Genomic DNA, 23210 nt, shown 5'->3' with positions numbered 1-23210 from the left:
TCTGTCCCAAAATTTCTGTACTAGTATTGGATCGCTTGCATCCAAGTCCTCGTGGGGGAGACTTTAATAAGATCCTCCTACAGCGGGAACTCCGCTGGATATCAAGACTTGACGCGACAATGCCACCAGGCCTCAACGAAGCATTTAACTTGAAACCATTTCTTCCAGGTTTCTCCACAGGAGGTTATGATAAGGAACTATAAAAAATTGGAAGTTCCTTGTACTGCTTACCATTCCCCTCCTTTCCCTCCATTTTTGTCTTTTTCTGTTACTTGCCTGTGTATCTCATCATGCTATCTATCCGTTGTAAATTGGGTCTAAATGGATGTCCATCCTTGATATAACAAAAGTGTTCTCAGACAAAGAGGATATCAAATACTGTACCACACTGTTGAATATAAATGTTTATTTTGTATTGTGACATCTATTAGATCTATTTGTCTTTCTCTGTTAAATATAAATGTATACTTGCATTGTGACATCTATAGGAATTACATATGTTTGTTATTGTTTTCCCTTTTAGGAATTATCACTTGCATCCCCACTGTAAAGATGAGATTCCCATGTCCGGACAGTCCAAGATATACTGGCTAGCCTCTTTAATTCTTCCCTAAATTTACTATTTTTTAATATATTTTTCTTTTACAACCATATTATAATATCTGGGTTTGCGATTGTGCGGATTTCGCTGTTGTCCCCACCAGGATGGCTCGTCTGTGTTCCCCGACACGGAAAGGCCTCCGATTCCATATCTTGGGGACGGAGGCATTTCTTTAGCAGCTCTGTTGCGCATGTGCCCGACCTTGTGTCTCGTGCCGGCGCACTGGGAACCTTCCCATCTACATTCTGTCAGGCTGCTCTCCTTCCGTGTCGGCGGCCTCTGTAGACGTCTGATGTCACCGCGTTCCAGGACGCGCTGACGTCGGTCGCCGCTCTGGCCGAGGAGCCACGATGGGCTGGCTTCACAATGTTTATACACACAGCTGATTGTCTTTAGGAACCCTCTACCTATCTCCAATCCAAGCTTATCATTCCCACCTGAGCTCTTATTCATCCTCAATGCTATTGATTGGTTGCTCAGCTCACCCACCCCTCAAACATTAGGTATATAATCCTAACTTAACACACACACTCCTCTGCTACATAGCTGAGAGGAGCTCACTTTCTCTGCAGGGTGTTTGAGCGCAACCAACCACTAAAGGTCAGTTATGGAAATTAAATTCCCCTTTCTTTCTAATATCTATGCCCCATTGATACTTGCTCTTTTGTAAGATGATATACATCTATATACTTTTTACACTATATTCTGTTACAAGATACAAAGGAAGGATCTTTTAATAGCTCAGTGTTCCTTACTAGGCATTTCCCTTTATTACTTTTTTAGACATACGCTAAGTCTGCCTATCAGAGGTGGCTCTTGTGAGCCCTGGCCTGCCGTCTTTTTTGGTGGTGACATCTAAGCTGATTCTGCACAGCACCCACGACTTCCTTTCCATCTTTTTAATAACAACTACTTTGTGTGTCAGTGATTTGTGAAAAGCAAATTAACCCCTTGGTCCCAAGGATGTGGGAGCCCATCTCTCAACATTTCTATGTACAGTATTTACAATGAAGAGACAAATGTTTTGTGAGTATACATACACACATATATTTGTTCAGGATTGGATTTTATGATGTCCTTGTGCTTTGTTGGAAGATAACAGTCTCTTAAACTCTTAATTGAATCTTCTTTATGTTATATGTAGGTGCCAACATATTTACTTACACATATTCATACATACTTTTCCTTTTTTAGAAATACATCAAACTGCCTCTTTGAAACCCCTGAGGAAGGAAACATACATTATAGAAAGAACTGAGTCTTTCTATGCCATTCTGAAACATGTAGGGTGCCTTGTGGTGTTTTATTTCCACTCCAGTTAGCTGACCCTTGAGTCTACTGGGGTGGCCTATCGCAACACCATAGCAGTTGGATTCTAATCAATTATTGTCTTCTTCACCTCTTTGATCTTATACTTATTCTATGTTGTATGTATTTTGTATATTTTGTAAACAAAAACTTTTTGATCATTTTTTAATATAATCTCATTGTACTCTATTTTGCACCTAAAAATTCTTTTCTGGTGATATACTGCCCATAATATCCCCCTTGGGGCACATACCTATTTTGGTTTTCTTCCTTATACATGGGATGTGGCAGAAACCCCCAGGAAAAACTCAAACACTAGTTCCTCCCTATCTTTTCTATTTTAAATTCCAGGAAGAGATCGTCAGAGCCCTTCTGTTTCCAGACGGTGCTCCACCTCACCTTCCCCAACCAAATGCAGTAAGCCGGCTGCATGAGAGGCATTTTCTGTATGTCCTCTCGAGTACCCCTACCCAACGAGCCCCCCAAAAAGATGTCGTGTCTGCAGCAAGCGCGGATATAGGTGTGACACCCAGTATTATTGTCCCTCCTGTCCTGACAATCCTGGTCTTTGCATTGGTGAATGTTTTGAACGCTACCATTCACTAGTTGAGTATTAGCGTAGGGTACAGCACTGCACAGACTAGGCACACTAACATAGGGTCTCCCAAGATGCCATCGCATTTAGAGAGACCCGAACCTGGTACCAGTTACAAAAGTTATAGTTACAAAAAAAATTGTGAAAAAAAATAAAAACAAAAAAAATATAAAATAAAGAAAAATAAAAATAGTTGTTTTATTGTTCTCTCTATTCTCTCTATTGTTCTGCCCTTTTTTACTGTATTCTATTCTGCAATGTTTTATTGCTATTATGTTTTACCATGTTTGCTTTTCAGATATGCGATTTTTTTATACTTTACTGTTTACTGTGTTTTATTGTTAACCATTTTTTTGTTTTCAGGTACGCCATTCAGCTGCAGAGAGGATTTATTTATCTTGACAGCAACAGCGTTTGCTCCCACGATACATAAAGCCGTGACTCTAGCGCTGTCGGACGTGATTTCACCACCACAGTTACATACTTCAGCATATATGCCGAAGCATGGGGGCAGCAGAGGGCGGAGGAGCGATTTGCTCCTAACTTTTGTGGGAGGATGCCCCCATGCGTCGGTGTGTATATATATATATATATATATATATATATATATATATATATATATATATATATATATATATATATATATATATATATATATATATATATATATATATAGTACCTGTCACTACCTATTGCTATAATAGGGGATATTTACCTTCCCTGAGATAATAAAAATGATAAAAAAAAAAAAAAAATGAAAGGAACAGTTTAAAAATAAGCGTCAGTCTGGCGTCAAATGTAAACAGCAATTGCACCATGCATGTGAGGTATAACCGCGAAGGTCAGATCGAGGGCAGTAATTTTAGTAGACCTCCTCTGTAAATCTAAAGTGGTAACCTGTAAAGTCTTTTAAAAATGTATTCTGTTTGTCGCCACTGCACGTTTGTTTGTAATTTTAAAGCATGTCATTGTTTGGAATCCATGTACTCGGCCTAAGATCATCTTTTTTATTTCATCAAACATTTGGGCAATATAGTGTGTTTTAGTGCATTAAAATTTAAAAAAGTGTGTTTTCTCTCTAAAAAATGTGTTTGAAAAATCGCTGCGCAAATACTGTGTGAAAAAAAAAAATGAAACACCCACCATTTTAATCTGTAGGGCATTTGCTTTAAAAAAAATATATGTTTGGGGGTTCAAAGTAATTTTCTTGCAAAAAAAATAATTTTTTCATGTAAACAAAAAGTGTCAGAAAGGGCTTTGTCTGCAAGTGGTTAGAAGAGTGGGTGATGTGTGACATAAGCTTCTAAATGTTGTGCATAAAATGCCAGGACAGTTCAGTTTTTGCATAAAGTTGTCACTAAATGATATATTGCTCAAACATGCCATGGGAATATGTGAAATTACACCCCAAAATACATTCTGTTGCTTCTCCTGAGAACGGGGATACCAAATGTGTGAGACTTTTTGGGAGCCTATCCGCGTACGGGACCCCGAAAACCAAGCACCGCCTTCAGGCTTTCTAAGGGTGTAAATTTTTGATTTCACTCTTCACTGCCTATCACAGTTTCGGAGGCCATGGAATGCCCAGGTGGCAAAACCCCCCTCAAATGACCCTATTTTGGAAAGTAGACACCCCAAGCTATTTGCTGAGAGGTATAGTGAGTATTTTGCAGACCTCACTTTTTGTCACAAAGTTTTGAAAATTGAAAAAAAAAAAAAAAAAAAAAAGTTTCTTGTCTTTCATTTTCAAAAACAAATGAGAGCTGCAAAATACTCACCATGCCTCTCAGCAAATAGCTTGGGGTGTCTACTTTCCAAAATGGGGTCATTTGGGGGGTTTTGTGCCACCTTGGCATTTTATGGCCTTCAAAACTATGATAGGTAGTGAGGAGTGAAATCAAAAATTTAGGCCCTCAGGAATCCTGAAGGCGGTGCTTGGTTTTCGGGGCCCCGTACGCAGCTGGGCTCCCAAAAAGACCTACACATGTGATATCCCCATACTCAGGAGAAGCAGCTGAATGTATTTTGGGGTGCAATTCCACATATGCCCATGGCCTGTGTGAGCAATATATCATTTAGTGACAACTTTTTGTAATTTTTTTTTTTTGGCATTATTCAATCACTTGGGACAAAAAAAAAATAATATTCAATGGGCTCAACCATGCCTCTCAGCAATTTCCTTGGGGTGTCTACTTCCCAAAAAATTTAAGGCTGTGTAAATTCCTGAAAATGTACCCTAGTTCGTAGGTGCTATAACTTTTGCGCAAACTGTAAGAAGTTTGCCCTGTAATGTACTACAAACCATTAAATATATGCTTGACATTTTTTTTTACAAAAGACATGTGGCTGAATACATTTTGGCCTAAATGTATGACTAAAATTGAGTTTATTGGATTTTTTTTTATAACAAAAAGTAGAAAATATAGTTTTTTTTCAAAATTTTTGGTCTTTTTCCTTTTATAGCGCAAAAGATAAAAACGGCAGAGGTGATCAAATACCATCAAAAGAAAGCTCTATTTGTGGGAAGAAAAGGACGCAAATTTTGTTTGGGAACAGCATTGCATGACCGTGCAATTAGCAGTTAAAGCGACGCAGTGCCAAAAGTGCTCTGGTCAGGAAGAGGGTAAATCCTTCAGGGATTGAAGTGGTTAATGGACAGACCAATAAATTTAGCAATTTTAAGGCCGGATGGAATACCGGCCCTTTGCGAAAGCAAGTCTGGACTAGATGGAAGAGTCCACAGATTTGCTACTGCCAACCTTACAATCCCTACATACCAGGATCTTCTGGGCCATGCTGGGTTAGTAGTATTACCGGCTTCCCTTCCACTTTGATCCTGCGTAGAAGCTGCGGAAGCAGCTGAACTGGGGAGAACGTATAAAACAGTGAAAAAACTGATTCCACTGGGTCACTAAGGCATCTGTCACATATGTGAGTGGATCCCTAGCCCTTGACACAAAGCTGTCCAACTTCTTGTTGAACCTGGACGCCCAAAACTTATCTGGGCAGAAAAAAGTCGGGGTGCAGAGGCCATTCTCCCGGGAACAATTGTTGATGGCTCCAGAGAACCGCCTGTCAATTCTCCATTTCACGATATGAAGATTGTCGCTAGGCAAGGTACAAGCTCCTCTTCCCAAACCAGAACATGACCTTCCCTCTGGCTGTGTGGCTTCTAGAGCCTCCTTGGTAACTGAAGTAAATTACTGATGTGGCATTGTCGGATTGTACTTTGACAGAACAATCCTGTAATTTAAACGCCCAGGCCGTTAAGCCAGACATGCCATCGGAAGCTCTAGAATGTTGACAGTCCAGGCTCTCTGAGCTTGACCACTTCCCCTGGGCAGTGGTCTCCTTCAGGACTGGTCTCCATACCAACAGAAAACATGCATCTTTATGCGATCAATAAAAACATGTTCTGTTACTTGTTTTACCTACATGATGTACATTAGAAACTCAGGTATTCTATGCAAACATGTGGACTAGTAAAGAGGAAGTTATCCTCCGGCAACGTGCGTTTCCACAATCATGCAATTTAACTGTTTGTGTGTTAGCAACAATGCGCACCAGCAACTGTGCATTTGGATATATATATATATATATATATATATATATATATAACACAAACATGCATTTTGTACACGCATGACCATGTATCTTTATGCAACCTGTTTAAGCAGCAACTGTGCGATCTAGCACTGTGCGATCCAGCCACTGTGTATTTCAGCATCTGTGCTTTTTAAGCAACTGTGCGATCTTAGCGACTGTGCAATTCAACATCTATGTTAGCAACTTGTGCGATTGCAGCAAGTGTACATATCAGCATCTTTGCGTACTAGCAACAGTGAGATTTTAGCAACTGTACATATCAGCATCTGTGCGTACTAGCACTGTGCGATTTTAGCAACTGTGCATATCAGCATCTGTGCGTACTAGCAACTGTGCAATTTTAGCAACTGTGCATATCAGCATCTGTGCCTATTAGCAACTGTGTGATTTTAGCAACTAAGCATATCAGCATCTGTGTATTTAGCAACTGTGCGATTTTTAGCAAGCAAGCACCTGCTCAACTGCAGTTGGTCCTATACTTATACCTATAGGATACCAAGCACATATGCACTATGCTCAAATCTTTCAAACATGTAATATAACAACATGCATTTCAAAACTGCAAGCACGTGTATTATGCTGTTCATGCCCACAAGCAGAAAACAACACTTTTAAAGTGAACTGCTAATCATCCAGAGGTGTATCTACTACTTACAGCTTGTATATTCCCCATGGATAGGCAGAAAATATGCAGCATGTAGTCATGACTTGTCTGTACCTGTTCCCAAGCTGGCACTCACACCCCACTGTTCTGTCTCCAAGGCCGTCCGACCTGTCAGCACATGGTAATGGCTGCCCTTCTTCCTGCCTAAAAAACAATAGGCTAGAAGCAAATCTGCGCCCTCTAGTGGCTGGGGAAAAAACAGCAGCCTGCCTGAGCCAGAGTACAAGCATAATAGAACAGCACACTGCTCCCAGTGACCACCGGGAAACAGACAGACAGTCAGATCGCTCTCTTAATAGAGACACTGCAAACAAATGCAGACTCACCATTCCTTGCTGGAGAGTACTGCTGGAATATCACAGCGACCCAATCTTCACCCATCACAGGGGTTGGTGTCATGCCAGACCTTCAAGGACGGGGTCCCCTCTGTACGTAGGGTCCACTGCCTTGGGCCATGTATAGCGCCCTGCCAGAGCAAACCTGTGGTATAGCAATGTGACCAAGGTGCTGGATCTCAGGGCCCAGCTCTCCTAAGAGAAGCATTACAGGCAAAACCTCGTTCTTCGGTATTGAGTACCATCCACTTTCGCTTTTGTTTTGGCTCTTTGAATGGATCTGATAGCATAGCTCCCTGACCCTGTTCAGGCCATCTAGGAGCACTCATTAACCCCCGACCAACACCTTAGACACTATCGAAAAAAATGAGGTATTCCCTGTAGGGGAGGGGTTATATAGGGAGGAAACTTCCTGTGTAATTGATTACACCAGTGTCCAGCACCTGAAGGTGAGATATAACCCACTTAGTAATTACTATGAACCTCTGTGTCCCGTGATGTACGATAAAGTATATATATATATATATATATATATATATATATATATATATATATATATATATATATACACACACACACATACATATACACACATACACACACACACATATACACATACTGTATGTTCTCTGGGCACAGAAGATGACAGATCGATGTGTACAGGGCCAATGACAGCGACACATGTTAACAAAGGCAGCCTTTGGAACTTTCCTTCTCAGTGACCAGCTGAACTGAATGTTTAGTGCAGGCTGTACTATGCAGTCAAAAAGAACAAATAAAAACGAAAAGGAAAAGAAAGATCACCCCCTCCCAGCAGTAAAGTGTCTATCAATGGTAAGTAACACTGCACGGCTCTGTCATCTGTTGGTTGCTGCACCGATGACATTGTATGCCAGTGCAACAGTCTGTCTCTGATCAATACACAGCAGAGTAGTACAATATTACCATACTGACACTGCACTGGTGTGCAACCTTAAGTGTAAGCGAGCTCTAATAGTGCAGTTAGTTGGTGTCTCTGATCACTGCACCACAGCAGAGCAGGTAGTGTTCCTGACTGCTGCTACACCAGATCAGTGCAGTCAGCAACAGTTTTCCTGATCACCACATCAGTCGCAGTGTCAGCAGACCAGTGTAACGCCAACAGTTTTCCTTATTACCAACATACAATAGCAGCGTTGACTCTGCCTGCCGTTGGCACTGACCCATTTTGACCTAAATTTATGAAGAAAGATTATTAAGATCCCTGGCTTGCTGTCACTAGAGGCGGCGGATTGGGGAGAAGCTATAGCAGCGAGAACATGTTACATGTTCCACTCTAAAAACGGACGGAACATGCTCCCAAAGATGACGACCGCACCCAGTCATTGATCCAGAAAGGATGTGAAGCTAATGTATTCAAATGTATAGCCAGGACTCATAAAGCTCATACTTCTCGGCGAGTGACTTATTGAAGAGTATAAGCATGCCTGACATTCAACACTATAAGATCTGCAATTACCGATAGCTGAATGACGGATACAGTGCGGTCGTCCAGTTCAGGGAGCATGTATTAACATCCTCCCAAACTGGGCCTGCAGCAGGGTGCTCTGTGATCAGGTAAAGGGAAAATAACAGCGCCCCTTTACCCCATGATCAGCTATGTTCAATCACAGTTGATCACAATGTAAGCACACTTGCCGGTTGTCAGCATTCCTTTAGTCATGCTGTCACAGAGTGAAGAGAGATGGCAACCGGAAAGTATAAAAGGGGACATCTCCTGGTGGAATTATGAAACAGGCCTAGCCTCTGCTGCAGTGTTAGTTCTCATTTTCTTCTTTGTTTACATTGCCTCTTTTGGCTAATTTTTTGGCTAACCTGTGCAATAAATGTCAATGCTAGCCCCTGAGTGGGCGTAACTATTGCACGTTGGCCATTTGTTAAACTTGAATAAAAATTATTGAAACAGAAAGGGGACATCTACAATTACAATCAGTGCCGCCTTTCAGTGTCCATCAGTACTGCCCATTAATGCCCACCAGTGCCGCCTCATCAGCACACATCAGTGGAGGAAAAATACCTGTTTGCAAAATTTTATAAGAAAATTTTTTTTTTTAACAAAATTTTTGGTCTTTTTTCATTTTATTAGCAAAAAATAAAAAATCCAGTGGTGATTAAATACCACCAATAAAAAAGCTCTATTTGTGTGAAAAAAAAAATCATAAAAAAATGTCATATGGGTACAGCGTTGTATGACTGCGCAATTATTCAAGTGCGACAGCACTGAAAGCTGAAAACTGGCCTGAGCAGGAAGGGGGTTAAAGTGCTTAATAGGCAAGTGGTTAATTATGCATGCCACCATCCAAAAAGAAAGGAATTCTCTCCCTGATTATTCCCCCACTTATATGTAGTACAGAGGTTGTACTACATATAAATAGAAAATAACATTTATAAAAATTCAAAAAAGAGTTTGAATGGCCTTTTTGACTAGCAAAATGGCACGATTTACTGCAGTTACCTTTAAAAGCAAACCTGGATTAGCAAATAAAACTGACCTGTGAAATGCAAAACTTCTGCCCACTGCTTGCAGATATAAACCTGTATATCAGTGCCTCCAACAGCAAGGTAAGTACCACTCTGATCAAACACAAGAGATCGAACCTGTATAGAGAAAAATTAAAGCATGAGGAACATATATACAAAAGAAAAATGTCACGATCTAAATGCTACACAGGAAAACCGTACAGAAAATATCTTGAGGGCCAGTTCACACCATAGAAACGCAGTCCGGAAGCATTCCAAATGCTTTTCTGCGTGTGCGTTCCAGTGTATTTTTGGTGCGATTTTATTGCAGTCCAGTGCGCCTCCCTGTGTTGCGTTTGTTACAATATGATTTTTTTTTTTATTAATCAGACTTCCGATACATGGGAAATAACATTACACAATAGTGGCTGGTCAGAGATATTATCAGTTTTTGGCTTGAGTAGATTTCTCAAACAAATGCCGTTTTATACAATGGGGGTAAATATCATTGTTGTATTCAATTGACAGTTCAATTAACAGGCTATTGTCTCTATAGCTACAGTAAACAAGAAATGTACTTGTCTGAGGTTCTTTCAGCCCTAAAACTGAAAGAATGACTGTTACATTGCTGTCAGGTGTTGGCTTGATTAGACAATGGTATGTAGATACCATTTTTGTATTCAATTGACAGTTTGCAACAGTCCTTTGTTTCTACAGCTACAGTAAACAGGTATGTTTTCTGTTTGGCAACTATGGTAAACAGCCTGACACATAAAAGGGGTGAGTAGGGACAGACACACACACACACACACACACACACACACCATCATGCTGTAACATCAGAAGCCACTCATGATAGAAGAAACTTGCCTGATGCTCCAGGAGAATCGTTGCCAATGGAGATCACGAACATACAGTAACAGAAGATAAGTAAGGTTTCAGTGTATTTGTACTGTTATAGACCATAAGCTGTGCTAGACATTTTGCTTGTTATAGATATCTGTCAGTCTTGTATTGAATTCCTAATATTGTAATAGTGTTTTGTATGTACAGCATCTTTGTATAGTAAAGCACATTTACACACTGCAGAAATCTCAGCTTCCTTGCTTATACCACAGAGTAACCTTGCTAGATAGACGCAAGCAAAACACCCCCCTTTTTTTTAACCTTAAATAAGGACGTGTGTGTGTTCCAGTGTTTTTGGTGCGTTTTACAGCGTTCAAGTACACTCCAGTGCAGGAAAAATGCAGCATGTTCTACTTTTTTTTCTGGAACTGGAATTACAAGCACTGGTGTGAACAATGCCATTGAAAACCATATAACCTACTTTCCATGCGTTTGATGCAGAAAAAAAAACGCACTGGACTGCATATGGTGTGAACTGGCCCTAAAAGAGGGTTTACAGGTAAATTATTAAAAATATAATATAATTCTACATAAAAGATGGGGGTACTTTGCCCCTAGAACACCAGTACCCTGGCTTTAATACTTTGAGTCACTTACGTAGATATTAAAAGGTAAAGTAAGATTCCCTAACCTACACAATTCTCACAAGAAATGTAATAAAAACATTTCTTTGCCATTATGGCAGCCAGGAAACCAGTATTTTCAGAGGGAGAGGTAAGCAAGGCAGCCTCTGTATTGCATTGGTTAACACAGGGGTCTTCAAACTGCGGCCCTCCAGGTGTTCAGGAACTACAATTCCCATCATGCCTAGTCATGTCTGTGAATGTCAGAGTTTTACAATGCCTTGTGGGATGTGTAGTTCTGCAACAGCTGGAGGGCCATAGTTTGAGGATCCCTGGGTTAACATTTTTCTTATTCATATGAACAGCCAGTATGCTGAGGGCAGTAAGACGTTTTAAAACATCCTTCCACTGTCCCACATGGCTGTTATTAATATGAACAGCCAATATGCTGAGGGCAGTAAGACTTTTTAAAACATCCTCCCACGCGTGGCTCTTGTGTGTGCCCTGTGTTCTTTGAGCACAGTAGTTTACAGAGTGGGTTACAGGGCCAACAAAATTGCCACTATACCATGTGATTGCTGTGACCAATTTAGCGATCACACTTGTAAACTAAGGCTGCATGTTGCAGCCAGTGCTCAGTTTACTCACACACCAATTGGTTGTGAGAGGAAACAAAGTGTTTCCCTAGATATCAGCAACAGTTTTTCTTCTTTCACAGTAGTGTCACACGGACCACAGTGACCCTCTACAGGGGGTGGCTAGTGATCAGGAACACTGGCTGGCTACTCTGGTAACACTGTATTGCTAGTGCAGCCAGCGTCCCTGATCACTAGCCACACCAGTACAGTGTCGCCCGCCAGTTCAGCTAGCTGCAGTGTCCCCGATTGCAGACACACCAGTACAGTGTCACTATTGATAATAAGTGGAATTATGCGCACACCTGCTAGTAAAGACTTGACCTCTTAAGTTGTTGCTGCTCACACCATGTGTTCCCACATAAATATGAGCTAAACCAATAAATATAAAATGCTGTGCAATTGGTAAATGGACACAACTACAAATCCCTGTGAGACTGGTTGTTTTGAGTATTTATGTTGATTTATAGTAGTGTTATTTACCCATTATTACATTTACTATGGGAGCACTCACAGTAGCCAAGTGGGGATAACACAAAGGTGTTGTGCAGCATTTATTATTTTTTCTTAGTTCACAGTGTCACTATACCAGTGCAGCCAGCCACAGTGTGCCTGATCACGCCAGTGTAGAGCCAGCAACTAGAAAGAAACAAACAGGAAAGCACAAGCACCTAGTGCATTACTGTAAAAAAAAAAAAAAAAAAAAAAAAAAAAAAAAAAAAAAAAAAAAAAAAAATACAAAAAAAATGTAAAACTGGTAAAAATGAATACTCACAAAAGTCCAACAAGTTAAAGCGTGTGAGCAAGACGAGACACGTCTCCCTTGGCATCCCACTATGCTGGCACACCCCCTTCCTCAGAGCTAAGCAGACCAGCCCATCTATGTTCAGGTGCATGAATACAGACACGCACAAATCATCACTCCCCAAAAAGGAATGGGTGGAGCCAAATTTTTTAAGGTACAAGGTACCAAAAGTGAAAAATAAAATAAATATAAAAAGAATAATAAATACACACACAGTATCTCACAAAAATGTGTACACCCCTCAGATTTTTGTAAATATTTTATTACATCTTTTCATGTGACATCACTGAAGAACTGACACTTTGCTACAATGCAAAGTAGTGCGGGTACAGCTTGTACAACGGTATAAATTTGTAACTCAACACACAGCTTTTAATGTCTATACCACTGGTAACAAAAGTGAGTACATCCCTAAGTGAAAATGTCCAAATTGAGCCCAATGTGTCAATTTGTGTGGCCACCGTTCTTTTTCAGCACTGCCTTAACCCTCTTGGGCATGGCGTTCACCAGAGCGTCACAGGTTGCCACTGGAGACCTCTTCCACTCCTCCATGACGACATCAGAGCTGGTGGACGTTAGAGACCTTGTGCTCCTCCACCTTGCGTTTGAGGATGCCCCACAGATGCTAAATAGGGTTTAGGTCTGGAGACATGCTTGGCCAGTCCATCACCTTTACCCTCAGCTTCTTTAGCAAGGCAGTGGTCAACTTGGAGATGTGTTTGGGGGTCGTTATGCTGGAATACTGCCCTGCGGCCCAGTCTCCGAAGGGTGGGAATCATGCTCCGCTTCAGTATGTCACAGTACATTTTGGCATTCATGGTTCCCTCAGTGAACTGTAGCTCCCCAGTGCCGGCAGCACTTATGCAGCCCCAGACCATGACACTCCCACCACGATGCTTGACTGTAGGCAAGACACACGGGTCATTGGACTCCTCACCTGGTTGCCACCACACACACTTGACACCATCTCAACCAAATAAGTTTATCTTGGTCTCATCAGACCACAGAACATTGTTCCAGTAAGCCATGTCCTTAGTCTGCTTGTCTTCAGCAAACTGTTTGCGGGCTTTCTTGTGCATCTTTAGAAGGGGCTTCCTTCTGGGACGACAGCCATGCAGACCAATTTGATGCAGTGTCTAGGCACTGATGCAGTGTATGGTCTGGGCACTGACAGGCTGATCTCCCCCCCCCCCCCCCCCCCCCAACATCTGTAGCAATGCTGGCAGCACTCATACGTCTATTTTCCGAAGGCAGCCTCTGGATATGACGAGAGCACGTGCTCTCAACTCCTTTGGTCCACCATGGTGAGGTCTGTTCTGAGGCGAACCTGTCCTGTTAAACCGCTGTATGGTCTTGGTCACCAAGCTGCAGCTCAGTTTCAGGGTCTTGGCAATCTTCTTTTTTGTTTACAAAAGTTTTATTTGGAAGATTAGATTACAAAAAAATAAAGGATATTCATGTTACAGAATATATGAATAAACATTAATAAACATTGACATGTGGGGAGGAGGTATGATGGTGAATCAAAAACAAATGAAAGGTAATAGTCATACAGTAGTACATTTTCATATGTAATATTGCAATAAAGTCTGTTAAGTTACCTTCCAGTAAGACCACTTTTTTTTATGAATATTTGTTGAATCATTGAGGGTGTGGTAGATCCATTCCGAGATCTTAATTGATTCCATTCTTGTGCTGACTTGCTACCATTGTAAATTGTTTGTCTTCCAATTATATGCAATCATCCAATGGATGGAGCTGCACAATGAGTGGAATAATCTCATGCATGGAGTGGGAATATTTGGTATATAAAAGACAAGCTTGGGGGGTGAGTGTAATTTTTTGTTGGGAAGAGGATTCCAAGAAATCTGTAGCTTTGAGCCAGATTTGTTTGATATGTTTGCATTCCCAGAAAGTATGTAAAAGGGTACCTGGTTCTGGGCATCCCCTAAAACAATTTGGGGAGACAGAAGGGTAATATGTATGAAGTTTGGAAGGGGTTAGGTACCATCTAGTGAATAATTTAAGAGGGGTTTCTCTGAAAGAGATGGCTTTATTACATTTACGGAGATTTTCAGACATGGAGGACCACTCCTCAATGCTGAATGTAGTCGCCATGTCTGATTCCCATTTTAGCATCTGTGTTGATTTGTCTGGTGCTTCAAAGTTATTTAGGTAATGATAGATTCTTGAAATAAGGCCTCTATCATCTGATAAGGAGATACAAATATGTTCAAATGTGGTGTTGATACTGGATGTTGTGAGAGCAAAAAATTTATTATAAAAGGATTTAATAAGACGGTAGTTATGAAGTTCAGATGTTGGAAGACCATGGGTGGATTGTAGGAATAAAAAAGGGGGAAACTCCCATTTTGATTGAAGGGACTTGAGAGTAAATTCTTGTTAATCCATAGGGAAAAGGAGGATCTATTGTTATATGCCGTGGAAAATCTGGGATCTCCCAGAAAGGAGGCTAAGGGTGGAATTTTAGAAGAGAGTTTGAAGGTATCTTTGTATTTATTCCATAGTTGGAAAGATTGAGCAACTATAATGTTGTATTTAAGAAGTCTTTTGTAAGATGTGATGTTAGACCATAGTATTCCTTGTAAGTGAAGTGGGAGAATAGATGTGGATTCAAATTTTTTCCAAGGGGTTATCTGGGAGGGAGTGAACCATTGTGAAAGTTGGGTTAGTCTGGCTGCCAAAAAGTATAGCCAGATATTAGGGAGGCCAAAGCCTCCTGATGTTTGAGGTCTGTGCATAAGGACGTAACTGCATCTAGGTTTTTTACCAGACAAACTTGTTTATCATTCTTTGAATATATAATAATTTAGATTTTGGGACATTAATGGGGAGTGCTCGAAAGTAATATAGAAGTTTAGGGAGGATTGTCATTTTAACGGCACATATCCTTCCTAGAAGGGATATGTGGAAAGAGGACCAGGCCGTTAGGAGGGATGTGATTTGAGAGAATAGTGGGATGTAGTTAGATTTATATAGTAGGTTATGTGTAGGGGTTATATTAATACCAAGATATCTAAAAGACTTGGTATTCCATATGAATGGGAAATTGTTAGACAATAGATTTTGAACACTTTGGCTATAGTTGATTGGCATGGCTGTGCATTTAGTGGTATTGATTTTAAGACCTGAAAGGGAGTGAAAGGAGTTGAGTTCTTTAAGGAGAGAAGGGATGGATGTATGGGGTTCTGTGAGGAATATAAGAGCATCATCGGCATATAAGCTAATTTTGAATTCATTAATATCCTTAGTGTATCCTTTTATATCAATATTGTTTCTGATTTTTTGGGCTAATGGTTCAATCGCAAGGGCAAATAATAGAGGTGAAAGGGGGCAGCCTTGTCTAGTTCCTTTACTAAGTGGGAAAAATTCTGAGTTATGACCAGGAATTTTGATTCTAGTGTGGGGGGCATGGTATAATGCATTGAAACCTTGTAGAAATTTATCTGAGATACCATACTTAGGTAATAAGTAGTTAAGATAGGGCCAGCTGACACTGTCAAAAGCCTTGTGGATATCTAAACTGAGGAGGCATAATTGTTTGGAGTATAGATTTGCATCTTGTATTATGTTCGTTACTAGTCTGATATTATCTACAATCTGGCGATTCGGGATAAACCCAGTTTGGTCAATGTGTATTAAATTTGGGATCACTAAGGCTAGTCTATCTGATAGAATTCTACCGAATATCTTTAAATCATTATTGAGAACCGAAATAGGGCAGTAGTTTTGGGGAAGAGAGTGGTCTTTGAATGGTTTGGGGATAAGTGAGAGGTTGGCAAGAAGCATTTCGTCAGGGAAATGACCACCATTAAGTACATGATTGTAGAGATTTTTAAGATGTGGGATTAAAAGTGGAGCAAATTTTTTATAGTATGAGGAGGAGAAACCATCTGGGCCTGGTGCCGTAGATGTCTTGAGTGATTTAATTATTTGTAATATTTCAGATTCTGTGCAAGGAGCATTAAGGTGTTCTATTTGTTGTGGGTTAAGATGATGTAGAGGGATATCATCTAGCCAAGATTTGGATTTACCATCCAGAGGCAGTTGTGGGCTGGAGAGTAAATCTTTATAAAACATAGAAAATATTTCAAGAACTCCATGAGGGTGAGTGATCACATTACCAGAGTGATCTCTAAGTTTATAAGTGTGTGGGGGTTTGTGATCCTGGTTTAGTTTTTTAGCAAACATAGTTGGAGAATTACTATGTAATAGGAATTTGGCTCTTGAAAATCTAAGAGATTTTTCTGTGTTAGCTGACAAAATAAGGTCTAAGGCTTTACGTTTTTCTTGAATCTGTTTAGTGAGATCTTGTGATGGGTTGTGCTGAATTTTATTATATAAGATATTTAGATCTCTTGTTAAACTTTTGATGTTAATAAGTCTTTCTTTATTTTTGTTTGCAGTAAGGCTAATTAATTGACCACGTAATACCGCTTTATGGGCGACCCAAAGCGTGGTAGAGGGGGTTTCATCGTTTACATTTTCTGTGAAATAGTTATCAATAGGTGTCATGATCGATTGTGTTGTAGATGGATCTGTTAATATTGAGTCGTTTAATCTCCAATTGTAAGGGGAGGGTGATAGACCTATGTGGGAGGTTTCAAATGAGGTGATATCATGATCTGACCAAGGGCAAGGATGAATATTTGCCTTGGATGAGTTGGCAAGGAGTATTGGGGTGCAGAATATGTAGTCAAGTCTAGTGTATACGTCATGTGGATGTGAGTAATGTGTATATGATCTGATACCAATATTATGAGCCCTCCATGAGTCAATAAGTTGAAATTTGTTTATAGATCTATTTAGGGATTTGGAGAATGCTTTGGAAGAAGGAGATACTTTACTTCTATCCAAAGAAGGGTGTGATGTATGATTAAAGTCACCACCCAGAATAATGTGGGGGGAGCTATATCTATTTAGTGTTTCAAAAAAGTTGGAAAAAAAAGTGGATTGTGACTCATTGGGGGCATAGATTGAGGCTATTGTAATAGCTTTGTTATTTAATAGTCCCTTTATGATAATGTATCTACTGTCTGGATCTTTGTATAAGTTTTGTATGTCTAGGACTATAGTGTTGCGAATAAAAATAGCAACTCCGCGTGTTTTATTCTGAAAAGTAGTGTAATAAAATTGATTATATGTTTTGTCAAAATAATTTGGGTGATTGGATTCAGCAAAATGTGTTTCTTGCAAGAGTATAACATCAGCCCCTAATCTTTTGTAATGTTGAAATGCTTTTTTCCTTTTATGTGGAGAGTTAAAACCCTGAGTATTATGGGAAAGGATTTTCAAAACCATTGATCACATTTTGTTGGTGTATGTTTGAGTAGAAATCTCAAACTTAATAAAAAATATAGGGGTGTATATGAAGAGCACGAATGTGAGTACAAAGGAAAAGATCTCTCTAGTTTTAAGGGAGTGTGGAGGATATACCATGAGGGATGAAGTGGTGTCATAAATAATACATCATACCATACCATCAGAATGTGGAAACCTTGAAAATATTGACAATGTTTGAAATGGGCTATTTGAAATGTTTTAAATGAACTTCCAAAATACATTAAGTTTTTTGCATTGGCCATAAAGGCTGAATTTTCATGTGAAAAAAAAACATAGTATAAACCAAGGGACAAGGAAATTCTTGTCACAATAATATAAACATAGCTTCAAAGGACAAATATGTCCAAATCCTGCAAATGCAGTCGAGGGGAAAGAGGGGGGGGGGGAGGGGGGGTAGAGGAGAGAAAAAAAAAAAAAATTTCCACTCTTCATCTTCTTTTCATCTCTCTTCTCATCCCCATGTCATCTTCTGGAGGGTCAGGAGGAGGAAAAGTCATGGTGATAGTTCAGACCAATGAGGAAAACAAGATGAAGGTGCTGTACCAGCAGAAGTCACTTACGATGCTGTGGGAGAACTGTTGATATGATGCTGATTTAAATTCCGTGGAAGTACGGTAAAGGTTATGGGGAACTTTGGTCAGATTTTTAAGTATAAAGGTTGAGGAGGTGCTGGAAGATATTAGATTACTTGATCTTGAAATGGTTGGCGCCATCTTCTTTGCTCCAAAGTATTGCGTCTTGAGGATGGAGTAGACCAGATAGGAGAGGGTCTTGGGGTAGATGGAAATTTATTTGGGGGTTCAGGTTCAAGCAAACCCAGTTTCACCAATAGTTCTTTCCCTTCAATGATGTTGTATACTGTGTATGTTGAGCCATTATACGGGATAGTGAGTTTGAATGGAAATCCCCATCTGTATTTAATTCTTGCTGCTTGTAGAATATTGGTAACCTCCTTCATCCTACGTCTTCTGTCTAAGGTGGCAGGTGAGATATCAGGGTAGACTTGCAGCTTTTTGCCATCTAGTGCAATATTTGGGGAGTTTCTTGATGCACGCATGTCGTCTTCTTTCACCAGAAAATCTTTCATGCACATGATGATATCTCTAGGTGGTTTATCAGGTGGAGGTTTGGGGCGTAAGGCTCTGTGAATTCTGTCACATGTAAAGGCTGATATTGGTTTATCAGGTAAAAGATTGTGAAAAATCTTGGAAACAGTGGGTATAAGATCTGTAACTGTTTCTGGAACACCACGCAGTCTGATGTTATGGCGTCTGTTTCTGTTATCTAAGTCCTCGACTTGCGCCTGCATGAAGGCAAAGCTGTCAGCTAGTGTCTCATAATCCTTTCTTAAATCGTTGTGAGCAAGAGAGAGTTCATCATGCTTGGTTTCAAGAATGTCAGTGCGACTACCTATGCTGGCAATCTCTTGAGATAATGCAGTGGTAGATTTATGGACTTCACTCTCAATCTTGTCAACTAGTTTATCAAAAATGGAGGTGAGACTAGCATCTAGATCAGCTTTAGATAGGGGAGAAGTGTACTCACAATTCCCATTGCTGAGAGAGGGATTGGATGGATTGGATTGCATTTGTTTCCCTGAGGCCGCATGTAAGCTGGTGCCGGCGCCATCTTGGGACATCTTCCTGTTCTGTCTGCTTGCAGCGTCCAGGAGAAAGCGAGTAAGGTTGCGTTGTGGGCAGCGAATATGCCCTGATCTTCTTGCGGGCATGCACGGGTATGTTACCCAGGTATGGGTGATGTTTCCGCTGTGGAACGAGCACTCTGGCCCTGGATTATCGGCCTGTGTTGTCCGGGTCAGACGGAGCTCAGGCTACTCCCGTCCGTCCCGCATCGCGCCGCACTTGGCAATCTTCTTATAGCCTAGGCCAGTGATGGCAAACCTTGGCACCCCAGATGTTTTGGAACTACATTTCCCATGATGCTCAACTACACTGCAGAGTGCATGAGAATCATGGGAAATGTAGTTCCAAAACATTTGGGGTGCCATCACTGGCCTAGGCCATCTTTATGTAGAGCAACAATTTTTTTTTTCAGATCCTCAGAGTTCTTTGCCATGTTGAACTTCCAGTGACCAGTAAGAGAGAGCGATAACACCAAATTTAACACACCTGCTCCCCATTCACACCTTGTAACACTAATGAGTCACATGACACCGGGAGGGAAAATGGCTAATTGTACCCAATTTGGACATTTTCACTTTTGTTGCCAGCGGTTTAGACATTAATGGCTGTGTGTTGAGTTATTTTGAGGGGACAGCAAATTTACACTGTTATACAAGCTGTACACTCACTACTTTAAATTGTAGCAAAGTGTCACTTCTTCAGTGTTGTCACATGAAAAGATATAACAATATATTTACAAAAATGTGAAAGGTGTAACTAACTTTTGTGAGATAGTGAATGTATGATAGATATATATATATATATATATATATATATATATATATATATATATATATATATATATATATATATATACACACACACACACACACACACACACACACTTGTGCTCAAAAGTTTGCATACCCTGGCAGAAATTGCAAAATCTTGGCAATAATATTAAAAATATGACTGATCATGACAATTTTTTTTATTTTGTTTAAGGATAGCAATCACATGACGCCATTTATTATCACATGGTTTTTTGGATACTTTTTAAATTGTAACAGAAATCACCCAAATGGCCCTGATAAAAAGTTTACATACCCTGGAATGTTTGGCCTTGGTACAGACACAGAAGTTGGCACACACAGGCTAAAATGGCAATTAAAAGGTTAATTTCCCACATTTGTGGGTTTTTAAAATCACAATTAGTCTCTGTATAAATAGTCAATGAGTTTGTTAGCTTTCACATGGATGCACTAAGCTGGCTAGACACTGAGCTATGAGGAGGTAGAAAAGAACAGCCAAAAGACCTGTGTAACAAGGTAATGAAACTTTACAAAGATGGAAAAGGATATAAAAAGATATCCAAAGCCGGACACATGCGTGGCTCATGATGATGGCGGACGCATGATACACAGACTCCGGTCCCCGTCTCTCCTTCCACGGCTCCCGCTCCGCCTGCATCCTCCGCAACGGGAGCTACACCACCTAACTCCGGAGGACCCTGGGCAGCCCATGGGTAAGATTGGCTTTCAAAAACAAATCTTCAGACCCTTCACCGAGTCGCGGCCTACACAACACATGGAGCAGTACCTACTTAGGCCGCAATCCCCGGCCTCAGGTACTCCGTAAGATCCTTTGTGTTCCCAGAGGGGCTGCCTATGGAGAAACCACCCACTCCCCTGTCAGGATCTGCTGTTGCAATCACAGTGGGAGTCCTTGATGCTAAATTGCAAAGTTTGCTGCAGGACTTAACAACATAGCCAGAGAAGTGGGGAAAATAGCTCACGAGCTCAGGGGAGAAATTACACACTTAGAACGTACAGAAACCCTCGAGAACAAATTCGACAAACTGGTGCAATATGTGCATGTTCTGGAGGACAATGCTACCCTCAAACATACGGTGTCTCAAATCCAAATACAGCAGGAAGACCTGGAGAATAGGGAACGCAGACAAAACTTGCGTATCCGAGGGGTCCCTGAGACCATTACTGATAAGGAGATTCGGCCTCTAGGTCTCTTCGTCACCTTGGCCCCCCCCATAGTCCGGATATAGATTGGCGTCTTGAACGGGCGCGCAGATCTCTAGCCCCAAAACCTCCACCAGGGACTAATCCTAGAGACATAGTCCGCTTCCATTATTATGAGAGGAGACTCTCACCACAGCTACACGTAACAGAAGTCTCCTAGGATACAAGGGTGCCAAGATCCAAATATTCAGCGACCTGTCTTCTATCACTTTGGCTAAACGTCGCTAAACAGCTTGCAACCCATCACTACTCACCTCCAGAACCACATACCGATGGGGCTTTCCCTTCAGTCTGTCCGCATCCAAAGATGGGGTCCAACATACAATGCGAGATCTATACGAAAAGGGAAGCTTTCTTGCGCAATCTTGGTCTCCCGCCATAACCCGAGGAAGAGCTCCATCCACCCCTGCTGGCAACTCGGCCACTCTCCACCCCTGGGAAGATCTGGTCACCAGTACGACAGAAATCGCAGAAGGCGGCTTCCACTCCTCAAATGCCTGTACACCCAAATTTTCCACACAAATAGGACACCCCATTTGTGAGTTGCGGTTTACGCTGCAGCGACTTAGTCCTTTTACCCATGGGACCATCACCATGCCCACTGTTACCTGTTGGGTTCTCCAATTTGCTTAAGTTCAAGAACTATTAGGAGATGACGGGACCCACAAGTCTGGTCTCATGGACTGCTGTGCTCCCCACCACTATCCTTGGCACTCGCCTCGGATTCCTGAGGGAAGAACTCCCCTCAGGCCATTCACCAATGTTGTGTTTTTTTTTTTTCTTTTTTCATCCCACACCAATTATCTTTTTCTATTCTGCCCTCATATCCGCTTATGTTTTTGCCCCCTTTTTTTTTTTTTTTAACATTGATTTTTATTTATTTTTTTGTTCCTTCTATGTCCTTTTTGGATTTTTTTCTCTTTTTTTTCCCATTCACCATGGACTGTGCTCTCATTTTATGTGATCAGCTTACAATGCTTTTGCTCATATACTGTTTTACTAGGCTCTACGTGTTTATTCATGCAATATTAAGGGTTTGAATTCTATTCATAAGAGATGGCTCTTGAGGAATTCAAGGCTTCTAATGCTGACATGATTATGGTTCAGGAGACTCATTTCCGCTCTGAGGGTTCTTTTAAGTTTGCTTCAAAATGGTTCCCCACCACCTTTATAGCCTCTGGACCAGCTGGGAAAGCTGGGGTTGCTATTCTAATCAAAACGCACATGCCCACTGCAGGTTAAATCTTCTGTTTTAGACCCTCTGGGCCGATTTATTCTCCTGAACTGTACTTGCATGCAAGCGTCCCTTACTTTGATCAATATATATGCACCTAATGCGGGACAGATTTGATTTCTGACAGAGGTATTTGAGAAACTTTGCCCCCAACATGTGCATGACTTCAACATGTGCATGTCCCCAAAGACAGACATACCCTCTTCCAATCCACCCCCTCAACCCCCACCCATAAGCTATCTGCATCCTTTCGTAAAATTATACTGTCCCATAACCTATATGACTCTTGGCGGGTTAAACACCCAACCCACAAACAATATACCTTTTACTCTCCCCCCACAAACTCTACTCCCGTCTGGATCATTTTTTTTATTTCCGCACCATTATTGATGCATGCAGAAATTGACCCCATAACACGGTCAGACCATACCCCTAGT

General features: G+C 40.9%; 1 protein-coding gene across 1 annotated transcript in view; it reads right to left on the bottom strand.

Annotated features, from left to right (window-relative positions):
• Nucleotides 1-23210, bottom strand: part of PRPF19 (pre-mRNA processing factor 19) — a 498552-nt gene that overhangs the window by 35972 nt on the left and 439370 nt on the right. The window contains exon 15 of the mRNA XM_073596965.1: nt 9641-9746. Within this exon, the coding sequence (XP_073453066.1) occupies nt 9641-9746 (106 nt within the window). The remainder of the gene's footprint in view (nt 1-9640; nt 9747-23210) is intronic.

This window comes from Aquarana catesbeiana, linkage group LG08 (assembly GCF_042186555.1).
Source record: "Aquarana catesbeiana isolate 2022-GZ linkage group LG08, ASM4218655v1, whole genome shotgun sequence".
In the NCBI taxonomy this organism is placed as follows: Eukaryota; Metazoa; Chordata; class Amphibia; order Anura; family Ranidae; genus Aquarana; species Aquarana catesbeiana.
Note: the sequence above shows the minus strand (reverse complement) of the source record. Positions and strands in the feature narration are given on the sequence as shown.